The 22,107-nt window shown below is 48.0% G+C and overlaps 4 protein-coding genes across 4 annotated transcripts; 3 read left to right on the forward strand and 1 right to left on the reverse strand.

The window, feature by feature from the left end:
* The first annotated feature begins 133 nt into the window (after window positions 1-133).
* On the forward strand, window positions 134-3,438 carry C8Q69DRAFT_228617 (Spt20 family-domain-containing protein). The gene is made up of 3 exons (XM_028626373.1): window positions 134-569; window positions 632-844; window positions 900-3,438. Exons 1-3 carry the CDS (start codon window positions 233-235, stop codon window positions 3,185-3,187), a joined length of 2,838 nt encoding a protein of 945 aa, XP_028485680.1. The 5' UTR covers window positions 134-232; the 3' UTR covers window positions 3,188-3,438.
* Window positions 3,439-6,955: 3,517 nt separating this feature from the next.
* Window positions 6,956-7,376, forward strand: C8Q69DRAFT_443775 (hypothetical protein; the record flags this gene model as incomplete). The annotated part of the gene is made up of 2 exons (XM_028628945.1): window positions 6,956-7,018; window positions 7,080-7,376. 2 exons carry the CDS (start codon window positions 6,956-6,958, stop codon window positions 7,374-7,376), a joined length of 360 nt encoding a protein of 119 aa, XP_028485681.1.
* A 4,539-nt stretch (window positions 7,377-11,915) lies between these two features.
* On the forward strand, window positions 11,916-13,840 carry C8Q69DRAFT_228715 (putative C2H2 transcription factor BrlA). Its single transcript, XM_028626375.1, has one exon. The coding sequence runs from the start codon at window positions 12,230-12,232 to the stop codon at window positions 13,502-13,504; it is 1,275 nt and encodes a 424-aa protein (XP_028485682.1). The 5' UTR covers window positions 11,916-12,229; the 3' UTR covers window positions 13,505-13,840.
* Window positions 13,841-14,177: 337 nt separating this feature from the next.
* C8Q69DRAFT_506244 (quinone oxidoreductase) lies at window positions 14,178-15,440 on the reverse strand (the record flags this gene model as incomplete). The annotated part of the gene is made up of 4 exons (XM_028632779.1): window positions 14,178-14,559; window positions 14,641-15,142; window positions 15,204-15,271; window positions 15,340-15,440. The coding sequence occupies 4 exons, from the start codon at window positions 15,438-15,440 to the stop codon at window positions 14,178-14,180; spliced, it is 1,053 nt and encodes a 350-aa protein (XP_028485683.1).
* Window positions 15,441-22,107: the final 6,667 nt, after the last annotated feature.

Raw genomic sequence — 22,107 nt, forward strand, 5'->3', positions numbered from 1 at the left:
TGGATTTCTGATTTCTGCCATCCAAACCCCTCATTACCCGGTTCTAGCCACCAGTTATCGCGGTGAGCTCGTCGTTGTGGACTCTGCCTCCCTTCCCCACATGTCTCGCGCGTCGGCAAGAACATCGAACTTCGGAGTAGAGGACTCGTCCTATACCGTCGCGCTGGCTTTCTTGTAAGTCGCAGACGAGCGCTGATAGTAGCGGCTGTGTCGCGCTGCTGGCATCGACAACATGGCCACCGCGGTTTCTAAACCCGCCTCTCAGCCCCCGAAGATGAAGCGCCCCCCGCCTTTCGTTCAGACAGGGGGGGTTAACGGCGTTAAACCCTCGCAGCCATCAGCATCACCTTCCTCCTCATCTAAGCGTCTTCCTGGTGCTGGTCAACCTGCTTTGTCGAGTTCTGCCGGGGGTTCTGCGGTGAATGGCGCGAACAATCGGTCAATTCAGCGGCCGAAGAAGGAGATGCCGAAACCGAACGAGCCCGCATCACGTTTACAGAGACCCTCGACTAGGACATCTGTGGCGGAAGCTGATCGCCGCGTCTCCAAGAAGTTCCCTGAGCCATATGGTTTGTCTTACGGCCATACAGTCATTGGTTTGAAGTGGTATGCTGATATACATGATCGACAGTGAAAACAACTTCGTACATCCTGAAGAAGTATTCGAAATGTCCTCCTTCGCTCATAATACATCTTCACCCCACACATTTCCGATTCGACCAGCAGGATGGTAGCTTCCCATACAACTCTGAGATGAAAGTCATCATCGAACATATCCGAGCTGGGACTGTCCCCCATGACATGCTGGAGGAATTACTTAGGGCCGGCGTCAGGTTCTATGAAGGTAGAATTGCACACCAACCTTCCATGAAATAGTATTAGTGCTTACATGGTTCCAGGCTGTCTCATAGTGCGCGTTGTGGATCACAAGTCAGTGTCCGCTCAAACAAGCAAGGCATCCAGCTCCACCACCGATGAGAATAATTCTCCGTTTTCTATACACAACTATAACCAACATGTCACTCCCTCACCCTATGTCCCTTATCCGAAACAGAACCAAATCACCCCGGAGAAGACAGACAGCAAGTCTTCGGGTGCAGTGGGTAATGGGACAGACGCGAAGACCAATGGCGATTCTGCGGCCAACGGTGGGAAGCAGTCTGAATCCGGTAGCAGGACACCCGAGAAACAGGCTGCTGCGAAACCTAGAGTCTTCACTACGGTCTTACATCCGACTCCGCGCTCCCTGTATGCGGAACTGACGCTGCTCTCCACGACTCCGGACCCCAGGGCCGTGAATAAGAAACAGGCTGCTCCTAATGGAGCATCGCGTACTCCATCGACTTCCGCTGCTGGCCCTCAGCCATCTCCGTTATCGACCAATACGACGGATCGGGGCCCTCCCGCCAAGAGACAGAAGATGCTCGTGGAACCTCATGAGCTCCACGAATGCGAGTCTAAACTCGTAAGGGCATTAGCCCCTCCGCTCTTCTTGGATCCAGTGGATAGCCTCGATGCGGCCCAAGATCTACTCAAATTTCTTGAGAGTCCGCTTCACCGTGACAGCCCGCCCTCTCCTAAGACAAGGAAACGGACCGTGGCTGAACTTGCTGCGGACGAGGCGTTGGCTGCTGAAGAAGAGCGATTCATGCTTATCATGGATGAGCGACTTGAACCCACTGTCTCGGCAGCTGCTGGTGCTGCAAAAACGGCTGCTGTTGATGATGCAGGTGGTGTTGCACCTTTCGAGCCTCGTTTCTCTAGATTCAAGACTCTGGAAAATATCCGCATGCAGCATGAGGAAAAGGAAAAACGAGAGCACGAACGGAAGCTTCAGCAAGATCATATTAAGAGGCAACAGCAAGAGCAAGAAAGAGAGCGACGCAGGGCTATGGAACAACGGCAGGCGGAAGAGCACGCCAAAGAAGAGGCTCGGCGACAGCAACTTGCTGCTCAGCAAGCGCAGGCTCAGCTTGCAGCGCAACAACAGAATAGGCACGCCATGGCGCAGGCTAATGGCATAGGTCAGGTGTCCCAAGGACCGCAATCGTCTCCCGTAGTCCGGAATCAGACACCTCATAATACTTCATCCCCGCTGGTTGGAAGTTCCATGGGAACTCAAGCTGGGGTTCCAATGACTATGACAGCTTCAGCGCAAGGTGCTGGTAGTCCCCCAAGACCGCCTTCAGCTTTGCAGCATGCTCACCCTGGTGTTATGGCCCATCCTATGGCTGCATCGAGAAGCCAGCAAAGCCAAAGCAGAAACGGGACTCCTCAGATGACCCATGGTACACCTTCTATGTCTCAAGCTACACCCGTTATGCGCAATGCTACTCCTACCCAGCGGATGAGTCATGGCAGCCCGAATGCTTCCAGTATGGCCCAGACACCAGTGATGGGTCACGCTATGATGGGCACACCGCAGATGAGCAACGGCATGGGCTTGACTCCCCAGCAACAGCAGCTGCTGATCCAGCAGAGACAACAGCAATTACTTGCGCAACAGGGGCATCTCGGACACGGGCAGTTTACCCCGCAGCAGATTGCACAGATGCAGGCAAATGTGCATGCTCAGCAGAATATCCAGTCTCACCAGCAACACATGATGCAGCCGCACCAACAGCAGCAGAATCAGCACCACCAGCAACAGCAGCAGCACAATGCTTCGATGCAGAAGTTGCAAAACCAGCAAGCATATCAAGCACAGCTGATGCGTGCCCAACTTGTTCAGATGCAGATGGCCCAGCAGCAGCAAGGACATCCTGGCCAACAGCAACATCACCAGGGAAGCCCGCCTCAAATGACCCCTCAGCAGCAACAGCAGCAGCAGATGCTTCTCAATGCAGCTCAAGCCAATGGTGGCCACCTGCCGCAAAACTTCCAAGGTATGGCCATGAACCAGCGTTATCAACAGCTGTATCAGCAACGGCTTCTTCGCCTTCGTCAAGACATGGCTCAGAGGTACATGCCCGAGTATGGGCCGCCTACTCAGTATCCGCCACAAATCGCCCAACAATATGGGCCTGGACTGGAGAGGAGCGCGCGGTCCTGGGTGCACGAGTTGATGCGGAGAGAGCGCGAGTCCAGTCAACAGCAACAGCAACGCGCTTCGCAAGTTGCAGCTGTCCAGGCGCAGGTGATACAACAACAGCAACGGAATATGATGCACGGCGGAATGGGCAAATGAGCTTTTCCTCATTTTTCTTCGGAAAATGGTTCAGTCCGTGGTCGTCCTATAACATTTATAGTTTCGCCTTTTTATTGGAGGGTCTGAGGTAGGAGTTATGGTGACTCCACATGCGGTTCATGCTTTCTGTCTTTTGGGGAATGTACTCTTCATGCCCAATGAGGCCGGCGTCTTGTTATCTCAGTTTTTGACGTTGTCTTTGATGCGGTGTTTATGTGAGTCAAGGATCCTCTGTTTTCATTGCTTTAACGGCTTGTAAGATTCGGACCAAGGCAGGGAAGGCTAAGCCGCGGGTAAGATATGATACCACTTTGCATAGGGCTCCTTCAGTTTGCTTGTCCGAAGATGATATTTCAACTTCTATGTGCTTCTCAAAAATATTTATCTTTTCCGTGTGTTTGGTGCTCAAGACAGTTATTCGGAGAAACTAAGATTGATGAAGGCAGCGGAAGGCTTCACTAACAACAAATAATCAAGTCAGGCTATTCGTACGATTGGAAGAATGATTCTCCCTGAATATATTTCAAGCTTTATCGATTCGTCTCGAAAGTGCTGTGTTTCGTTGTCTTTTTCTGTTTCTTTCCCTTCCTTCGCTTCTCTCACCCTAGGTTCTTGCGCCTTCGGTGATCATTTCTTTCTTTCTCTTCCTCTTTTCTATTAAAATACTTTATTATGCATTTACCTTGCACCTGCTGCCGTCTTGTCTGCATGGGTTAATGAAGCAAATATTGATAACCCGGTTCATGAGCATCAGGTGGTCTGCATGTACGTAAGTGAGATTCTGGAAACAGTAGAAATGCCATGTCTGTATATTTCGAAACTACAGATCTTTCCTTTTGATCGGTGCATGAGCTTATAATCGGACCAAACTGTCAACTGCTGCCAGTGCGTTGCCTCTAGTCACTAACTAATAGGTGCCGATACGCTTGATGTGTCATGGCATCGTGAGAAATATCGAGGCATATTTGGAGTACAGCCCAGAGATCAAGTCTGAGGAGAAGACGAAAGATAAATAGAAAGAGACATGAATCTATCTTAAAGAAAGAGAGCAATATAGAGAATGTCAGTTCACCAAACCTCCTCATCGTCCGAGTATATGTATGTATTGTACTTCGTTCTATCTCACGAACCCCTCGACTTGAATTACCACGGAAATCCCTGGCCTTCCTCGTCACCCAATAAAGGAAACAAGGAAAAAAGAGAGAACTGCATACTATCCAATAGAACAAATTCCCACATCGTTTCCTCCCTCTACACAATAATACGTAGTACCAATAAGACACTCTCCCAAAAAGAATTACAATAAAAGCAAGGACGCGAGAAAGAGCTCTCTCGAGAGAGAGTCGCGTCTCGCGAACCAGACAGACACGACCCCATCATCTATTGAAGAAATCAAATAATTAATTTAACAAAGTACGCGTTTTCGCGATTTCCGATCTTCCCGAAACTAGATCAATTATTCAGAGAGAAATTAGAAAATGGGGGGGGGGAAGTCTCCGATCGATCTTGTTGCCAAGGCAGGCAGGCAGGCAGGGGCTAAAGTAATACTTACAGTAAGTAGACAGGTGGGAGGGAAAGGGAAAAAGGGTCTGAGCTTACTTAGGGCAAAGGAAACCGAACCGACAGAACTGAGGATCAAGAAAAACTTGGAAAGATGATGATGATAGAGGCTCGAGTTCTCTCTGTAGATCTGGCTGGCTGGTCTCTAAAGATGGTAGTTAGTTAGTTTAGAACCTACACCTGGAAGAAGTACCAAAATAGGATACTTGACGCCAGCCACCCGTACATATATACTTTAGCTTTACTTTTCGACTTGTATACTTCCTACTACTACTACCACTACTACTACCGCCCCTCTAGCAATACTACTCTATCTATTTACCTACTTAGATCGTGAATGACGTCGTCATGTCTTTTTGTTCTGTAATTATTTTTCTTTTTTCGGTCCCTCTCATCCGAAAAAAAAAAGGCGCAGTTGCACGTACCTGGCTGCAGAATCTAAATGCCCCCACTGATCTCCCTCTCTGCATATCTGGAATAGATAACTGGGGAAAAGAGGGTGTGGCTTGATCTATTCAACTTTCTGAAGATTCTATCTTTATTTGGCAAGATGGTTTATCGTTGTTCGGTACCCGTTGTTGGGAGGGCAGAGGGGATGAGGCGCCGAAATGCAAGGGGTTGCGAAAATATAAGATAGTAACGGCCTGGAGGAGTTTGGTGATAAGACACCCACCCACCTGCACCCACGATAATCTGCTGTATCTAGCCTAGCCGATTTTACGTACGAGTATTGTACTGGATTGGTGAGAGAAGAGAAAAATAGAGAATATAGAGAGTTTGGTAAATATATGGCGATGGGCTGTGGCCGCGTCATACTAATGGCGTTGGAAGGTTACAGTTTTGGGGGGCTTATCGAGTATTTTCGGCGTATCTAGACGATGAAATCTTAAGCTTTTGCCTTATGGCTTGCTTTTCCTTTCAGGTCTACAACCGATTGGAAGCTACAGGCTCGCTTCCTTAGGTAGTTGTTGGATATCGACCGATGCACCTGTGCCCGGGTTGACCTGCAGCTATGTCTTTGGCGGTAATAGTGGATAGATTATAGATACAGCTTGCAGTCTTGGGACGATAGCCGGCAAATGTAGCTGTGAAGGTAGAAGAGGGTTATCTGATGAGACGCATGTCCGTTTTTGGGATCGATGTTCGCTGCGAATGATATTGGATCGACTGCTAGTTCTGCAACAGACCCCTGCCTTATGATGATCATCAGATGACCCTCTGGGGCCAATGAATAGACGAGACATTTCAAGGCCAAAATCTGCTTGGTAGGGATTTGCATCTCTATTGTCTGTACCTGCAGAAATCTTGCAGCTGGATTTGTACGTGTATGGAAAAGACCCGCAATAGGTTTCAGTCTCAAAGCTTCGACTCGAACAACCATCTTCTACTTCGTGCGAGCTGAATTGGGAGCATGTATGCTCGCGTACCTGCATCCTGATCTTAGCTGGGAGGGACTATTCACATACTATGCCATTTGATGTCAATTATTGACATAACTGGTAGACATGTAGCTTAGCTATCCAGCGACTGACTTATCTACCTATTATCTTTCCCGCTGTGGACCTTTGAGAAGCCTCACCAAGAGATTTCCCTAATGGACGAAGATCTGACAGGCTTTCAGCAGATACAAGCTATTGCGCAGGCAGTGACTAAGCTTATGTGGATTCGAGATTCGTGTTGGACAACCGGACTCGTTCTAGGTGGGCAAAGCCAACACTCGCCACCACATGAGAGTACCTAGAAGGAACCTATTCTCTGATCATTTCCTTGTAGGGAGAAACTAGTAGCCCTGTGGCTACACAGTATGGTTTCCTTTCTTATCCATCCCTGTATTGTTTTCCTGTCTCACAATTGCTATGGGAACCTGTGAGTTTAACACCCTCCATGGGGAAGATCACGGGGCCTCATGTCTTTTGCACACGCAGGAAAGCTCAGTTATACCAAGCAATGAGGCACTACTCATGCACTCATGCGAACACGAGATATGAGCGGAGAAAAGCCAAATAACTATGAGAATATCGGGGTCCGATCAGTGCTCGCACACAGCGCCATCGCCTGCTAGACGGATGTTACTTGTACACCCGGCGACGGCGTTGCTTAAACAGCTTCCTGTTTATTATAGATTAAGAGAAAAAAAAAATCTGGTATAGATGCTGTGTCTGCGGCGAGTGGAGTGGAATATCTTAGACCTTAAGTTACTCTCTCTATATGCGGATTAGTACCGGCCAAGAGATGGGAAGTGGCTCCGCTTCGTTGAGCGAGCAGGCGCGAGTGAGTCAATTTTCGAGAGTTTAGCTATAGTTCTCTCTATAAAAATGATAGAATTTTGTAGTTAGTAGAAACGATCCAGTTGCACGTCCTCAATAGTCCCCAAAACCCAGATACCAGTGTCGTCATTTGGCTCGGCGCAGGCGTCGCAGTTGCTACAGTTTCTGTCCTTCCAGGAGGCTCAACTTTGATCCTAATCATTCCCCAAAAGCACCGATATGATGAAACTGCCCTATCCGGACGAATGGGACAAATGGCACGTTGCGCACGAACCGATGCGGAAGCTAGAGAGTGTGCACGGGCAGCTCAGCCTGAGACAGAATGCCTGATGAATGGAATAGATCGAAAAGATAGTGGCTAAGTGGGCAAAGAGCAGATGAAACGACATCTTCGGTACCGAGGCGCAGAGGGATCGAGTCTGGAGATGGTAGCAGTCGTTCTCTGTTTGACAGCTTATTGGTTATTGGTGTCTTGTTCCGTCCCAGCACGCTGGTACAAGCGAAAGAGGAACAGATTTTGCCAGGGCAGCAGATGCCCCTTGCTGAGACCAGTCCTCTGCTGCAGGGGGATGCGACAAATATTGGCCGTAATTGGGTGAGATCGTCCTATTATTGTCAATGAGTAATTGACTGACTAGAGTTAGTACTATAGCACAGAATAGCTTCCCAAAACTTCGACACGAAATGCTAGAAAGGACAAAGAAAGAAAAACTTGAATTTTTAGAATAATAATCCCATCCCCACTGTCGAGACTGATCAAAAAACGTGGATGAGCACTATGAGCCTAGCGGCCTGCGAACAAGTCGTTCATGCACTGGAATGACAAATGTCACGATTAGGTTCGGAGCTTTTCTTATTCGCTTCCGGGTGTCAGATCCCAAAAGCACAGAAGGAGAGTTATCAGCCAATCAAATAGGCTGAACGGCCAAAATCCGGCACAGATAGAGATCCAGGTTAGCCTGCGTGACCCAGGATCTGGGTCCGGCAGCCCGGACAGTAGTTTTAGTCAAGTCCATCCAAACTAGCGCACCACTCGGTCGGAGAGCTTGCGGCCATGAAAGATGGTGAGACGAAGTATACTACGGAGTACTAGTACTGAAAAGAGGGGTATGTTGTAGTAAGTAGTGGCCGTGCGTGGACCACCGCCTGGAAAGTGGATTGATCCAAGGCTGTGGATTGGGGTCTGCGAGAGTCCCAGCCTCAGTTGACAATACCCGCGTGGAGACGTGAGTCCAAGACTCCAAACTTCAAAGAGTCCAAACAGATGGATGACGATAAATATCCGAGGCTACGTAGATACGGGCCTTCCGAACTGGGCCCGGCAGAAGAAACCGTCTTCCCGTCCCGCGAGCAAGTCCGAGAGCGCTCCGCCTCCGCACCATCTAGGGTTGTACCATGGTAGCGGCTCGTAAGAAGACTCGGTTGAAGTTGATATATCAACATATCGTAGGAGCCTAGGATCAGTTTAACATTGTAGAGGGGTAGTAAGACAAAGGACACAGAATGACCAATGGCGTCCTCTTGCGAGCTTCGTCAAAGAACAGCCAAACATTGCGCACTGGATTAACAAGAAATCACAGGCGAGGGCTGAAAAAAAAAAAAAGAAGTTCAGATCTGACCACTTTATTCCGGGGACTGTACCATAGTTGATATGACCAGTAAATGTAAGAAGCCCATGGCGGGGTATCATTATTCGCATTGAAGCGGCTCTTACGCCGGCAAGAAGGTTCGCATGAAGTTCGCATGATATGGCGTGCCCCTCAAGAGAACAAGTGTTGGCACTGGCAGGGTCCGATTATCCCGGAGACGGGCCGTCAACCTTGAACAGTGGAGGCGAACTCGCAACCATGGTAATTGCTCAAGACTAATCTGAACAGAGTAGATATTTACCTGCCTCAATTTTCGACGTGACAGGTGCCAGGCAGTTGGTCTAGAGCTGCTAAGGTCGTAAGCGATCACAAAATCTGACGCAGTCTTTGGTGCTAGCATGAGCGTTGAAAAAAAAGAGCCAGCAGCACGCAATGTTCGTAATATCACATACCAGATGCTTTCCTGAGGCCAGTTACATGCAAGCCCAGCGCGACAATAAGCACACGATGCAGGATGGTTCGTGGTGGATGGTAATAATATTTACATAGCAGATGCAGGGACCGGAGAGATGAGAGATGAGAGATGAGAGATGAGAGATGAGAGATGAGAGATGAGAGATGAGATCTCCGGCATTTTCTTCCAATATTCACACCCGACTGGTCGCCTGATCGGGGAATCGGATGCCTCATATAGATGCCTCAGGTGTCGTTCCGTGCGTTCCTGGCAGCAATTTTCCTCCCGCAGTCGAAGATGGCCTCTCTGGCCGTGCACAACAACCTCATGGTTCGTCGGGGAATCGTCGATGAGCCTCAAGAAATGGACCCCGGAAGCGGCGAGCAAGTGCCAGCGAGCCAATCGGTAGCGTCATGGCCCATCTTGGTCGCTCGATCATTCCTCAACGTGATGGCTTGCTTCCAAATATTGGGACGCTGACAAGTGACAGATCATAAATCCAGATCGCGCTGTGTGGAGGGGCAACCAAACCCCATCACCTCCAATGTGCTCTACCACTGGCTCATCTTCAGAACGCCGGTCGGCCCATTACGACAGCCATTTACCATCTTGGGCCAGATACGTGAACGATGCGAGTCATGGGTAATCTAGAGTATTCGCCTCATGTTTAACCGTCATGGCGATGGTCTAGCAACAGTCGCGTCCAGAACCAAGGCCAGATTGGATTGGGACGGAAACTAATCTTCAACAACCAGTCCTACTCATACGATGATCGACGTATTGGGAAAGAATGATCGCTTCGTCGATGTACCGGTAGGGCGGAAGACCCGGCGTCTCGAGCGCTAGGTCATCATCGAGACATGCTACATTCCCAATCATTCACTGCGATCCGGTTCGCCCGCTTGTTTGGACCCAGGGTTGCGGACGTTCCTGAGCGGAAGCTCTCCAGGAAGTGGCATCTATGATTTGAAAGAGTTTTGGCTACGGTGATAGGTTGTTTGGATTCCAGGTCGACGGGACCATAATGAACCATCTTTACAAACAGTGGGTTCTCGAGCAATGACTGGAGAGTCCAGGAGCGCCAAGCAGTGGGTTCATGATGTGCGTCTGATCGCCCGTCGATAAACTCCACCATCGCCACAAATAGCACTGCCTGAGGAACGAATGACTGACTATACGAGGCACTGGCGCGGCTGTATGTTATTTACCAACAGTGCAGTGGGTAAATAATGCGTATGGGTTTTACTGTACGATGAATCTGGGCCGGTAATACTAGCCCCTGATCAGTAAGATATAGATCTCGACCGCAGCAGATGATCGAACCAATTTCAACTAACAATGGTCTTATTTTCAGAACCGTTTGATGACGCTTTAGTCTCTTCAACATTGGAACATCCACGGTCCTTCCCGATTCTGCTAGCCAGATTTCTCCAGCTGATACTGGCCCACCTGGACAGATCGAGATGCTACTAATAGTTCCCGCCAGGAGACCAGGTTTGCACAGACCATCGCTCGCCGTCAGATCGACCTAGCCTACTCGGGATCCACGCTCCCTAGTGGGATCAATGGACGAGGGAGATCGTATCATATTTGACCTTTTCGGGGAGACTATCTAGTCTGCTGTGCCCAGACACCGGGTTCCTAAGCCGGAGAATGCAGGCATGTACCGTTTGGGAATCAAGCGCCCTTCCCCTCCATCGTCATCGCAGACATATCTCGTCCCAGCTGCTCGCGAGGGCCCGTGATAATGACCATGTCTCGTCCACCATGAGCATACAAATCTCCAAACGTCTGAAGATCACACGGCGTCCGAACCGCAATTTTCCTTAAAGAGGCCCGAATTGTGGCGTTGATCTGGAGATGATGGCTGTGGCTGTCTGGAGTGGCGCCTGGGTGGTACCTGGATAATACATCACAATGGCATTCAGCGTAACTACCACTGGTCTTCCCCACAGGTCAATGCACGGTGGCGGCAGATCTTTCAGGGTCTTATGCTGTAATCGCATACGCAGGTCCCAGACGCCGATCCGGATAAAATACAGGGAAGTGGGTTCATGGCCCGGGCGAGGTGCTCGACGATGAGCAGCAGTTGAACTCTGGAAAGCATCCGAAAGTAAATAAGCAGCGGGAAGCTTAAGGTTTAGCCTCGCTCACATTTCAAGAAGAGTGTCTTTGTGGGACGAGGACCGTATCAAGCATTCCATCGCCCCATTCCCCATATGAGATGCATGATGGACTCTTCGAATCTGCTTAGTGGGTGCTTATGTCCAGATTGGGTCAGATGCAGAACTGCTATCGAGAGACTACCAGATGAGATATGATCCGCAGGGCAGTGGTGCCACCAACTGATTCTCGATACAGTGAGGGATGGCTGTGGGAGGCTTGTAAACCTACTCCAAGATACTCGACGGGCCACAACTGCAAGGTCGAGCTGTCAGAAGCTAAACGGCAGGGGAAATCCTATAAACCATTTGAACCCACCCCTCCTTCCCTAGGGAAAGTAAGACAATTCAAACCTTTCAGTCCTGGCAGATATCTCAGTTAATCACATCCCCTTGCTGAGCCTTCCCATCCAACTCTCCATTTGCCTGAAACCCCAATTCGAGAGCGCGTCTAAGGGCAATTCTTCCACGAGGAACCAAAGGTCGCCGTCCTGTCCAACCTCCCCAGATTGACGCGCGACTGTCACGACCCTTATTCGAGCGGATTCGTATTCGATCGTCCACTGCTAGGACGGTAGGATTGAACCTCGTTCCCGAGGAATCATAACCCACATTCCAGGCCTTGCTTTGGCATCACAGGCACGCGTCGCGTTTGCCGTCAATCTCTAAAATAGCAATGGCGTTTGAGTGTAAGTCTAATCGTCCCCGCCCTCGAGGCCGGATATATGAGGCGAGGAATTTGTTATTTGACCTCGTTGTCCCCGGTGCCCTGGACCTGCTTCTCCCTCCACCTGCAACATTCTTTCTCCCGCTCATTACCTAAAGTTTTATCACGTTCCTTTCACCAACTTCAGCACGAGTCGAATTCTTTCTTTTCTGTCTCCTGGATTCTTCTCTCTTCACACATCGCAGAAGAAGTTCAAGATCACAGGAGCCTAACAATCATTTGAACAGGCGGAGACATCATTGATCCTATCCTTAATCAGATCGACCACGAGGACACTGAAGATATGAGATCCGAGTGCAATATGTCTGACAGACTCACCATCGACGTCGACTGTGGTTCATATGGATCGAGCGAGTGTCCTTCTATGGCCTCGAGTTTCTCGCCTTTGGATTCACCCACCCCGACCCCAACCACTATCTATAGTCAAGGGTCCCTGGCCTCACCCGGCTGGCCCGACGGACAGTCATTCTCTGGCCATCACTTCGAAACAACCCATGCAACCACTCCTTTGAGGAGCAGCTTCCGTCTTGCAGAGATGACCTCGGACGGCATGCAGCTGCCCTATGCTAACATGGATGGAAACTTCGATTACTTGCCCGGCTATGCCGACAGCGGCGAGCAGCTCTGGATCCAGTCGGACATGCCCAAGGGCTATGACAACGGCAACCCTTTTCCTTATCAGCCAACCATGCCGCAGTACAATCATATGGCTAGGAACTATTACCATGGCGGCCAGCGTGGTTACCTTCCTGAATCCGTCTCCAACCCCTGCTTGTCCCGTCCTATCTTTCATCAACCAGAACGGCTTCCGAGCTCCATGTCGATGAACAGCATCCCACAGTGGATGCCATCTGCAGATGCCATCTCTCCTCAGACTATCACCCCGTCTCAGGCGTTCCCAGAAGCTCCCGTCACGCCGCCTCCTTCCTACTCCGCGTTCCCCGCCTCCATCCACAGTCTCCGCACTCACACACCGACGACCCCTATTCGATCTAGTCCCATGACGACCTCATCTAGCTCAGGGACGCCAATGACTCGTGTATCTTGCGGTGGTAATGAGTACATGGAAGATGACTTCAACTTGTCTCCTGGTATGCGTGAAAGTCTCAGACAACGACAGCTCCAGAGGCGCCCTTCCAAGAAGACCGTTAAGAAGCCGGTCCCCAAGCAGAGCCTCAAGCTTGAGAACTTGCCCTCCATCATCAAGCAGGTTCAGTTCCGATGCAAGGAGCCAGGTTGTAAAGGTCGATTCAAGAGGCAAGAGCATCTCAAGAGGCACATGAAGAGCCACTCCAAGGAGAAGCCTCATGTATGCTGGGTGCCAGGATGCAACCGGGGTTTCTCCAGAAGCGATAACCTCAATGCACACTACACCAAGACTCACAGCAAGAGGGGTGGCCGCAACCGCTATGTTGCTACCCTTGACGAGACAAGCCCTGACTATGACCCAGACTTCCGCGGTCAATTGACCCCTGATGGTCGTCCCATTTATGGCTCCAAGCTGGATGACCCGATCCCGCAGGCCCAGGAGACCGACATTGACAACTGGGACGACTAAAGGGACCATTATGGTCAGACATCCTCGTTACCGGGAGTTTCTTTTTCCTTCTTTTAGATTGGTACAGACGCAGGGCAAGGCAGGCCCGGGCTGGCGCTTCACGGCGTACTTGTACAACTCCAAATACCTTTTGTGGCATCTGTTTTTATTTTTTTCTGTCGAATAATTCCCATTTTGTTATTATCTGGCGTCCATGTTGTGTCTTGTCATCGCTGCATAGTTGGGAACCGTTGATACTCTTATTGGTCTGGATAACGTTTCTATCCTTGTGTTTTTACTTTTTTTTCTTTTCTTTTTTTGAAGACTCATGTATGATCAAAAGATTCTTGGACGCGTTTGGACATGGAATACGCGATATGGTTTAATATGAATTAGATAGTAGTTAGCTGCTAGCTAGCGTCAAGCAATGAGGATAGTTGACAATGACATGAAGTTGAAGTCGAAGATTCCCGTCTCTTGGTCACGTGGTCAAGTCATCCATCGTATCCAATCGTCGACAACCGACATCCTCGCTTCCTGAGACCTCAATTCTCAGCGCTCAGATACCTCCGTCCCGCCTGTTCATGAAGCTATACAACAGCTATTCGTAAGTCTTCCTTGTTTTCCTCTTTGCATGGCGCCGTCTCTATGCTGAACTGTATTTTGACCCGCGTGTTCGTGCGTTTGTCTCGGATCACGCAAACGCTTCCCCGATGCCATCCTCATCTACTCCCAAGCCAATCTTTCCAATAGCCCCACCCTTTTCAATAATTCTATGTCCTTCCCGCAGTCCGTTAAGTGTCAAACGCAGCCGACGCGTCAAATGACATTTGATTGTGCCGGACTCGATGAGGCCCGTGAGCTCCTTGAGGATCTTGCCATGCGATTCTACATCCACATGGTAATATGGCTTGGTTCCAAGCAGACACCAAATGAAAGATAGCGACTTGGCCATGAATTGTGTTCCGTACATTGGTGTGTGGCCCTGGACGATCGAGCAGACTTTCCCGAATGGTGCCGCGATTCGACCACAGACTTCCATGTATTGGTCGGTCGTGTGGGTGATGAAAATGTACCTGCGCAAGCAAGAAGGTTTGTTACAAACGAACGCCGACGGGCCGATATCCGGGAATAATGATATGCTCGGATTCTCTTACCTCAGCGGGACATCTAAGCCCAGCGCATTGATCTGCTTTTCGAGATCCTCCCTGTGATTGATTACATGCGTCGCGCCCATTTCCTTCACCCATTCGGTCGTATTCGGCCTCGAAGCTGTCGCGATCACCACAGGCAGATTGAGGACCCGACGTGCTATCTGGATGGCGACAGAACCTACCCCGCCAGATCCATTGATGATGAGTAGAGCCGCACGCTCCCCTTTCGGGATCTCCAACCTCTCCACCAACGCCTCGTACGCCGTGATATACGTCAAAGGCATGACAGCTGCCTGGGTCCAATCAAGGTTCCGGGGCTTATGGCCCACGCTTCGCTCGTCAACGACCTGATACTCCGCATTTGAACCCTGCCGGATCGGATTCCCGGAGTAGTAGACATCGTCTCCTTTCTTAAACAGTTCACAATCTTGTCCGACTGCTATGACTGTACCCGCCGCATCAAAACCGCAGATCTGGAATGGCCGCGGAGCGTTCGCGTAATAGTCTGGCCGCAGCGTATGATGAGTCCATTGTTACATTAGGTCCAGCCTACGGTAGTCACATACCTGGATAGTCATCATACTTTCCCGCACGGACTTTGGTATCGACTGGATTGACTGAACAGGCTTGAATTCTTATTGAGGCTTCGCAGTTAGCACCGATACCACCAAGGGGCTCGTAAAGGACGATGAGATCTCTTACCGCACTAATAAGTCTCGGCCGTCAGGACCTCTTGGGTCAGGGAGCAGTTTGGGCACAAGATTCTCCACTGGTCCATATTCCTCGACTCCGATCGCCTTCATTGCGGTTTAACAGATGTAGTCCCAGGAAAGGAATGAAATACCTGCGGAAAGGATCCCAATAAACTAATATTACAGCTGTCTGCATCAATGCTCTATCAATGAACGTTCCACGGGATGGAGTTCAATCTTCTCAGCTATCAACACCTGAAGCATACAGATATGTCGTCATTATGAAAGGACGTGCGCGTAACTGTCAAGCAGCACCGTTGCACGTCAGCTCTGCAACTCTAATTGACCAGCGGATAAATCAACCGATATCTATAATCTGGTGCTGCGCGGCTAATTCTTCAGCATGGCTGTACCAGGCTGACGATCGTCTTTTGGCCTCAATAATGCCCAATGTGAGCAACGAATCTCAGGGAGGTTGATAAGTCATAAAACGATCGGCCCCGGTACATTCGGAAGAGGTCACTGGGCTAGATATCCATGCGACAATAATTGGTCCTGCGCTAGCTAACAGATCCTAGTCCTCGATAGGGCGCGCCGATGCAGGACCGGTGTTAACCTTTCGGCATTCTTTTCCTTCACGAACCACGCGCGCCAACGGCCATAAAAGCCATCCGCGAACTATTTAACTTAGCTAATCTTCAATGAGAGTAAGGCAACAACGCCTGACTTTAACTAGCGAATACGGCGGCCAGAAAAACTGGAATAAAATCATAAAAACTTGGATAAACTACATAAAGAGTTCAATACTTTTATGGTGATCTTTGGGATCGGCGCTCGTATTCATGTCTACTGATATGATTGCCATTGATTGGTGTCTTTTTAGGCACGCTATTTCCTTTCCGCCCCCCGAGTTTGTGGCTCTGTTCGGGCCCCCCATCGATCATCGACACGATGTGCCTGATAGCATGGATCAAGATCTGGCTGACTAGTTAAGCTCAATGAAAATGATGAGTCTCATCAATCACAATGAGTGCCTATCTTCAAGACCATTGGATAAAACAGTCATGGTCGGCACCAGCGTTAGTGTTATATAGTAGTCAACTTTAACAGTGATCTCTAGTTGAAAGGTTCACTTATCATTTCGCCGAAATGGAGTTCGCTCGGCGGTTCGGATATACATCCCCGATTCTTGCGCAGTGTTGGTATTTTTGCCTATTATTATTATCCATGGCATTATTATGCACGGAAGGTACTGTACATGTGGATCGGTATGATCACTCACAGACTACAGTAGTAACTACTGATTTAACCAGCCACAAAATTTGAAATCTTTCACGGTTCTCTTACGTCAGAGTCTTTCCCTGGTTGCTAGCAATGGCAGTTTCGGGTAGTTACTCAGAGCAATTGGGCCTGAGTAACTTCTTTACAACAACTATCTCTTCTAATCATGTATCGCCGCTTTTATACCTTTCAGAAATACATATATCCTCCAAATTATGAAATTTTACTTTCAGCTCTATCTGTTGTGCGCACTGCTATCGTGTGCACATAAAAACAAGGAGTTATTATAATTTCAACCGAAGTTTGAGATGATAAATGCAGCTGTCAACCAAAGTCCCTCTCTTTGACTCTAACTATATACCTAGCTGAAAAGTAGTGAACCAAACATATTCTAGGCGACATGAAGCCGGAAATCAAATTCGCCCAGTCGAGGCACACATCATGTAGAAGTTCGATTTCTTTGCTAATCTGATTAAAATACTTTTTGAGACAAACTTGTTGCGTTTTCAAGGTAGATTCATGGAATATATAGAAGCCGATCCTCTACTCGTCTTCTTGATGACCCTAAAGTATACTTTCGTGGAGCTGGCACAGTCTTCACTGCTTCGAGAAGTTCATGATCGCCTCCTCTCCTGAAACGAACCAATGCCTCATTGGCATAGTTAGTGTATATACTGTCACCCAGACAACTTGGCGAATTTGTCTGCGTAGGAAGACACCTGTCAATTATACGTCTCTCTACTCCATACCGCATGGAGATGCGATAATCATAATTCTTTGTAATAACATACATTTTTAAGAGTAATGGGGTTGAACGGATTTTAATAATCAAAACTGTGTGCCCTTTCCACACCACAAACCAGAGGGGTATGTTTAATGAATTGCAAAGACAGGACATCGCACCTTCGTCCTCTGCTCGATGAGCTAGTCTGGCCAGCAGACCCGCCTGTCATCGTCTTGAGGCATCTTGAAGGTTATCTATATACCGCTTTAGCAACTGAAAAGCCTAGTGGAAGGGGAATCAGATACGTATCGAAGAGGATACCAGAGGGTCTGGTAATACTGCATGATCATAACTACATGCACACAGATTGAGATAAAGTTCTAGATTAGCCTTCGAACCGGAGTGTGAGTTTCTGATGTAAGTTAATGCTGCAGATATTTATTAGGATAGACAATGTTCTGGTGAATTGCGCTTTCTTTCGCAGACGTTGAGAGTACAGTTCACGTAACCCCCCGCTTCTGATCGACACATTCATCTGGTTGGTAGAGTCTACAGGCACATTTTGAAATCATAATAGAACCTGTCGATGAATGTTAGGTTATTTGGAGTAATAGAAATTGTTACTTATACCAGAGTACTTTTATAAATTCTAAGTTCATGGATTTTTTAAAGATTACCTATATTCATGATCTGAGGAAGACGACTTCTGCGTATAGCCAGAACTTCCCCCGTATTCTGACTATTTCCACAGTCGTACCGTGACCTTACTGATGAAGATACCTTGGGAGTGTTATTAATCCATCATGAATGGTGCGCGACCTGAGAAATCAATACCTTTCTCATTGGCTAGCCGGATATGGATTTTATAGCGGGACAAGTCATCATAACGAGGCTAAATCCAAGGGACAAACCGACTGAAGGAGCCTATTGAGGATGAATTATTCAATCAGGTATGAGTGGACTAGCCAATGGAGCAACTTACTAAAGCTGTTGTTGGTTCCTATGGCGCTGATATTCGTCTAGGGGTCAACATTAGACTTATCGGATTTATCAGTCTTGACAGAATGAGAATTTCAGATATTGTAAATCTAGTAAATTCAACAGAGAATGTATAGCAAACAGATATATGGATCTGATGGATCCAGCGGAGTTGACGAAACTGATAGAACAGGTAGCGTAGAATAGGTAGGCAGGTTTAGCAAAGATTACAGATTGAGCAGTATAGACAGCTTAGTGAGACCAAAAAATTCAATCATTCTAGTAAAACTAGCGGATCTGACAAAGATATAGAGTAAAAAGAAACAATTAAACGATTAAGAGGACCAAATAGTCTATGATATTTACTTCAGTTACCGTAAACAGAAGGCGGTAAAAGCATTTGACAATGCAACCAATAAGAGTTTGATGCCGTCCATTAGCGCATTTAGGAATACTCGGCTTATATAAGGCCCATAAATCCAGCGCAGAATTTTTCCCGGCACGTTCATTATTATTATTATCATCACTATCTGGAGATGGTGCCAGCATTGAGGATGTGCATGGAAATATCTCCGCCACTTATCCATTTCAAATCGCCAAGAATAGGCTATAATGATAGCTCACCATTGGCCTTCTAATTTACTCTTAACTACTTGATTCGACTCTTGCGTTAGATGTTGACAACGCTCCCTGTTCGCTGACGGGTGGACAACCCATATTATTATTGAGCCATTCTATTCGGACAAGATACATGTTTCAAACCCTAGGACAAGCCCCATTATCTATACACCTTTGCACTTTTCCCCAGCACGCACGAAAAAACAAAGCCCTATACAGACCCGACACATAAACTTGCCTGGTTCGACTTCTTCACAGACTATGATGACTCCTCTTTCTTAATTGCGCGAGGCATATGCAATGTCAATGCTATGCCGGAGAGTGCTAAAGATCAAGCTCAACAGTCTGAGTCTGGATATCATATTTGGAAGCGAATGCAGATGAAGTGACTGGTGAATTCTGTATAAATGTGTAGTGATATACCAATGAACGCTTTATTCTCTCTGCCACATCTAGATATCTCTACTTCCTTGATAGATATCCACAATGTATTGGTAGTCCTCTGTCTATTCTTCTGGAGTACACGAGAATTGCTACCTGACTCGTATCACGGGCTGTATCATTGTGAACCCTATCTGTTTCTGTGCATGCAGCATCTTCTGTCACTATGTCACGCAATATATTGGTTGACTTACAAACGGTGATATCGAATCCCTCGAATAAGGCACCGTCTGGTCTGTTTGTCATAGATATTCTTAGGCATTTTTGGCCGCGTATGGCCGCATCGCACTCTTCTTTGTCATGTTTGACCACCGTAGTGTGGAGCGAGTAGTGCTATTACTATCGTATTGTGGCTGAAGACGTGTGAGAAATTTTTGGGTATGTAAAGAGACAACAAAGATGCTGATGATATTCTCGGGAGTTGGTGGTGGAAGAGAGGTTGCAATAAATAGTCAAGCGATGATCAACAAATGTGCACGCTGCTCGTATTACGCAAAGTCTCATTAGGAATTCACTATATTATCATTCAGAAAATTGATTACGAACAAAAGTATCAGCGGTTGGATTGGGATTGGAAAATACTCACGAGTATAAATAAGTATAGATTTCCTCTTAACGGCGAGACGCGCTCTTTGAAACTGGTAATAGCAATTCATAATTGGCTTAGTATGGCTATTACAGTCTACTGAACTCGCTATGTGGGACATTACCAGGACTTCATCTAGATAGGGTGCAGGATCTCTATTCATGTTGATCCGTTACTCTAAAGGTGTTATGAAGTGTGGTCCATAAGCCGCTTAAAGACCCCCGGAATATAAAACTCTCAGAAAACTTGCGAATAAACTTTTATTTTTACATCCTTGCAACTCCCGTTTACCCAACCCAATGTTTACTGTGCCTTTATCTATTATATCCGTCCGGACTATGGAGTCCCTAATACCTCTAGCGCTAGGAGCTTGATAGGATTTTCCTACCGTATTATATTCTGCACCTGTCATTCTTAGATGGCTACTTTCTAGATCTCTACTAGACTTTAGTTTATTCCCTAGCTCTCATCTCATTCCTCGGTTCCGCCCCCTATGGTGACTTTTCGAAGTTGCGCATTAGTCCTTATCCCTCCTGATCATGTAGATTGTCACATTCCATTCAGCATCAGTGCGCTTTTCGCGGAACCTTGACTTGGGGGCATCTTTTCTTTTCGTATATTGCCAAGGAAGTCGTGGCTGGAGCTGCCTTTCTGTATATCGACTCGACCAGCGATCTCCAGGGGGAAATACGAGTTAATCTAGCGCTCACTTAGCCACTTGTCAGTTTACCGGCTCGGATAAGGTAATATCTAATTGACCTTTTGGGATAGGGGCGATTTGGTTACTCGGGCCTTACTTGCTCTCGGCTTCTTTCCGAAGTTAGTATGGCTGGTTTAAGGTCTCATATGTTGGCTTTCATGCACCTGTCACGGCACATGTCAGCCCATTCTCATCGTCAGCCGTACAAAGCATATCGGCCGAATCGAGACTTTATGTGGCTAAATTTCAAACGTGGGCTACAGAGGCTACAGATGAAGAAGCGGTCGATGCCCACGGTCGAGACTTTCTTAGCACATATATAGTGAATTATGGGACGAGGACTTATTGCCGTGCCTCTGCACCACGGCATTATTTTGCGCATAGTAGCATCTCGTTAGAACCACAATTGATGGGATTGGCCTATGTGGATCTTGACCCCAAGAGTGTGGATGCGCCACGGAAAAAACCGCAGGAAAGACATCATCTGCGGTCGTTAGCAGAGTAACGGTACTGGAGATTCTGGTGGAGCTCCCGGATTAAGAATTTGTCTGGATTCTCGAAGTGACAGCGTGTTATAAGGAAATTCTGGGGTATACTATGTGGGGATCAAGTGGGACAACAACAGAAGTGGACCGAGGCCACGCGGTGTCTGCAGACTCCAGAGAATAATAATAGCTGTGCTTGGAGCCAGAGGGCATCTGCATCCCTCAGGCGCCTAAATCTGTAATCGCCTATTAGATAGGGACTGTGATTGGAGATTTCTAACAATGATGCAAGAAACATTGGACTCACCACTTCACCTTCACCACTTGTGCTTTATTTCCGAGGCACAGACCATCTACGATCAGAAGAGAACCCGACAGAGCACGCATTGAGACGTATCTGCACAATCCAGGAAGCCACTCAGCTTTTACGCCGTTCTTGTATCTCCGGTAGTTACACTTGATAATGATGATAATGTGTATGCTTTGGGACAGTTTTGCAGGCGTGCTAATTTCCAAGACAAGGTGCGCAATCGGGTCGTGACGGAACCTGTATTAACCGAGTAGTACTTATTGCAGATCAACACCGAATCCCTGGCACCGGATTACAAAAATCGAGATCCAGCATTCCTCGATTAATAGAAAGCATGTTAGTCGTTGTCTCTAGTGCGGCTGGCGGAAGCGCAGTCGGCAGCATCATACGCCAAATCAGTCCACGCCGGCTTTCTAAGGTAACGGTCTTCCCGAACGGTCCCCATGGGCTGTGTGATTTTAGGTAGAGATTGTACTTGTAGCCATGTCGGGCTGTGATTGATGGTGCAGGTGGGGTGGCTTCCACTGGGCCATGACATCCGAATCGCTCATCGACCTCCATATGGCGCATTCCAATCGTGACTCGCGCTTGTGTACCAACAAGAATCACCGAAGCGCGAGATGTGCGATGTTTCTCGGAGCACGGAGGCGTCTGG

This window comes from Paecilomyces variotii, assembly GCF_004022145.1.
Source record: "Paecilomyces variotii strain CBS 101075 chromosome Unknown C8Q69scaffold_4, whole genome shotgun sequence".
Lineage (NCBI taxonomy): Eukaryota > Fungi > Ascomycota > Eurotiomycetes > Eurotiales > Thermoascaceae > Paecilomyces > Paecilomyces variotii.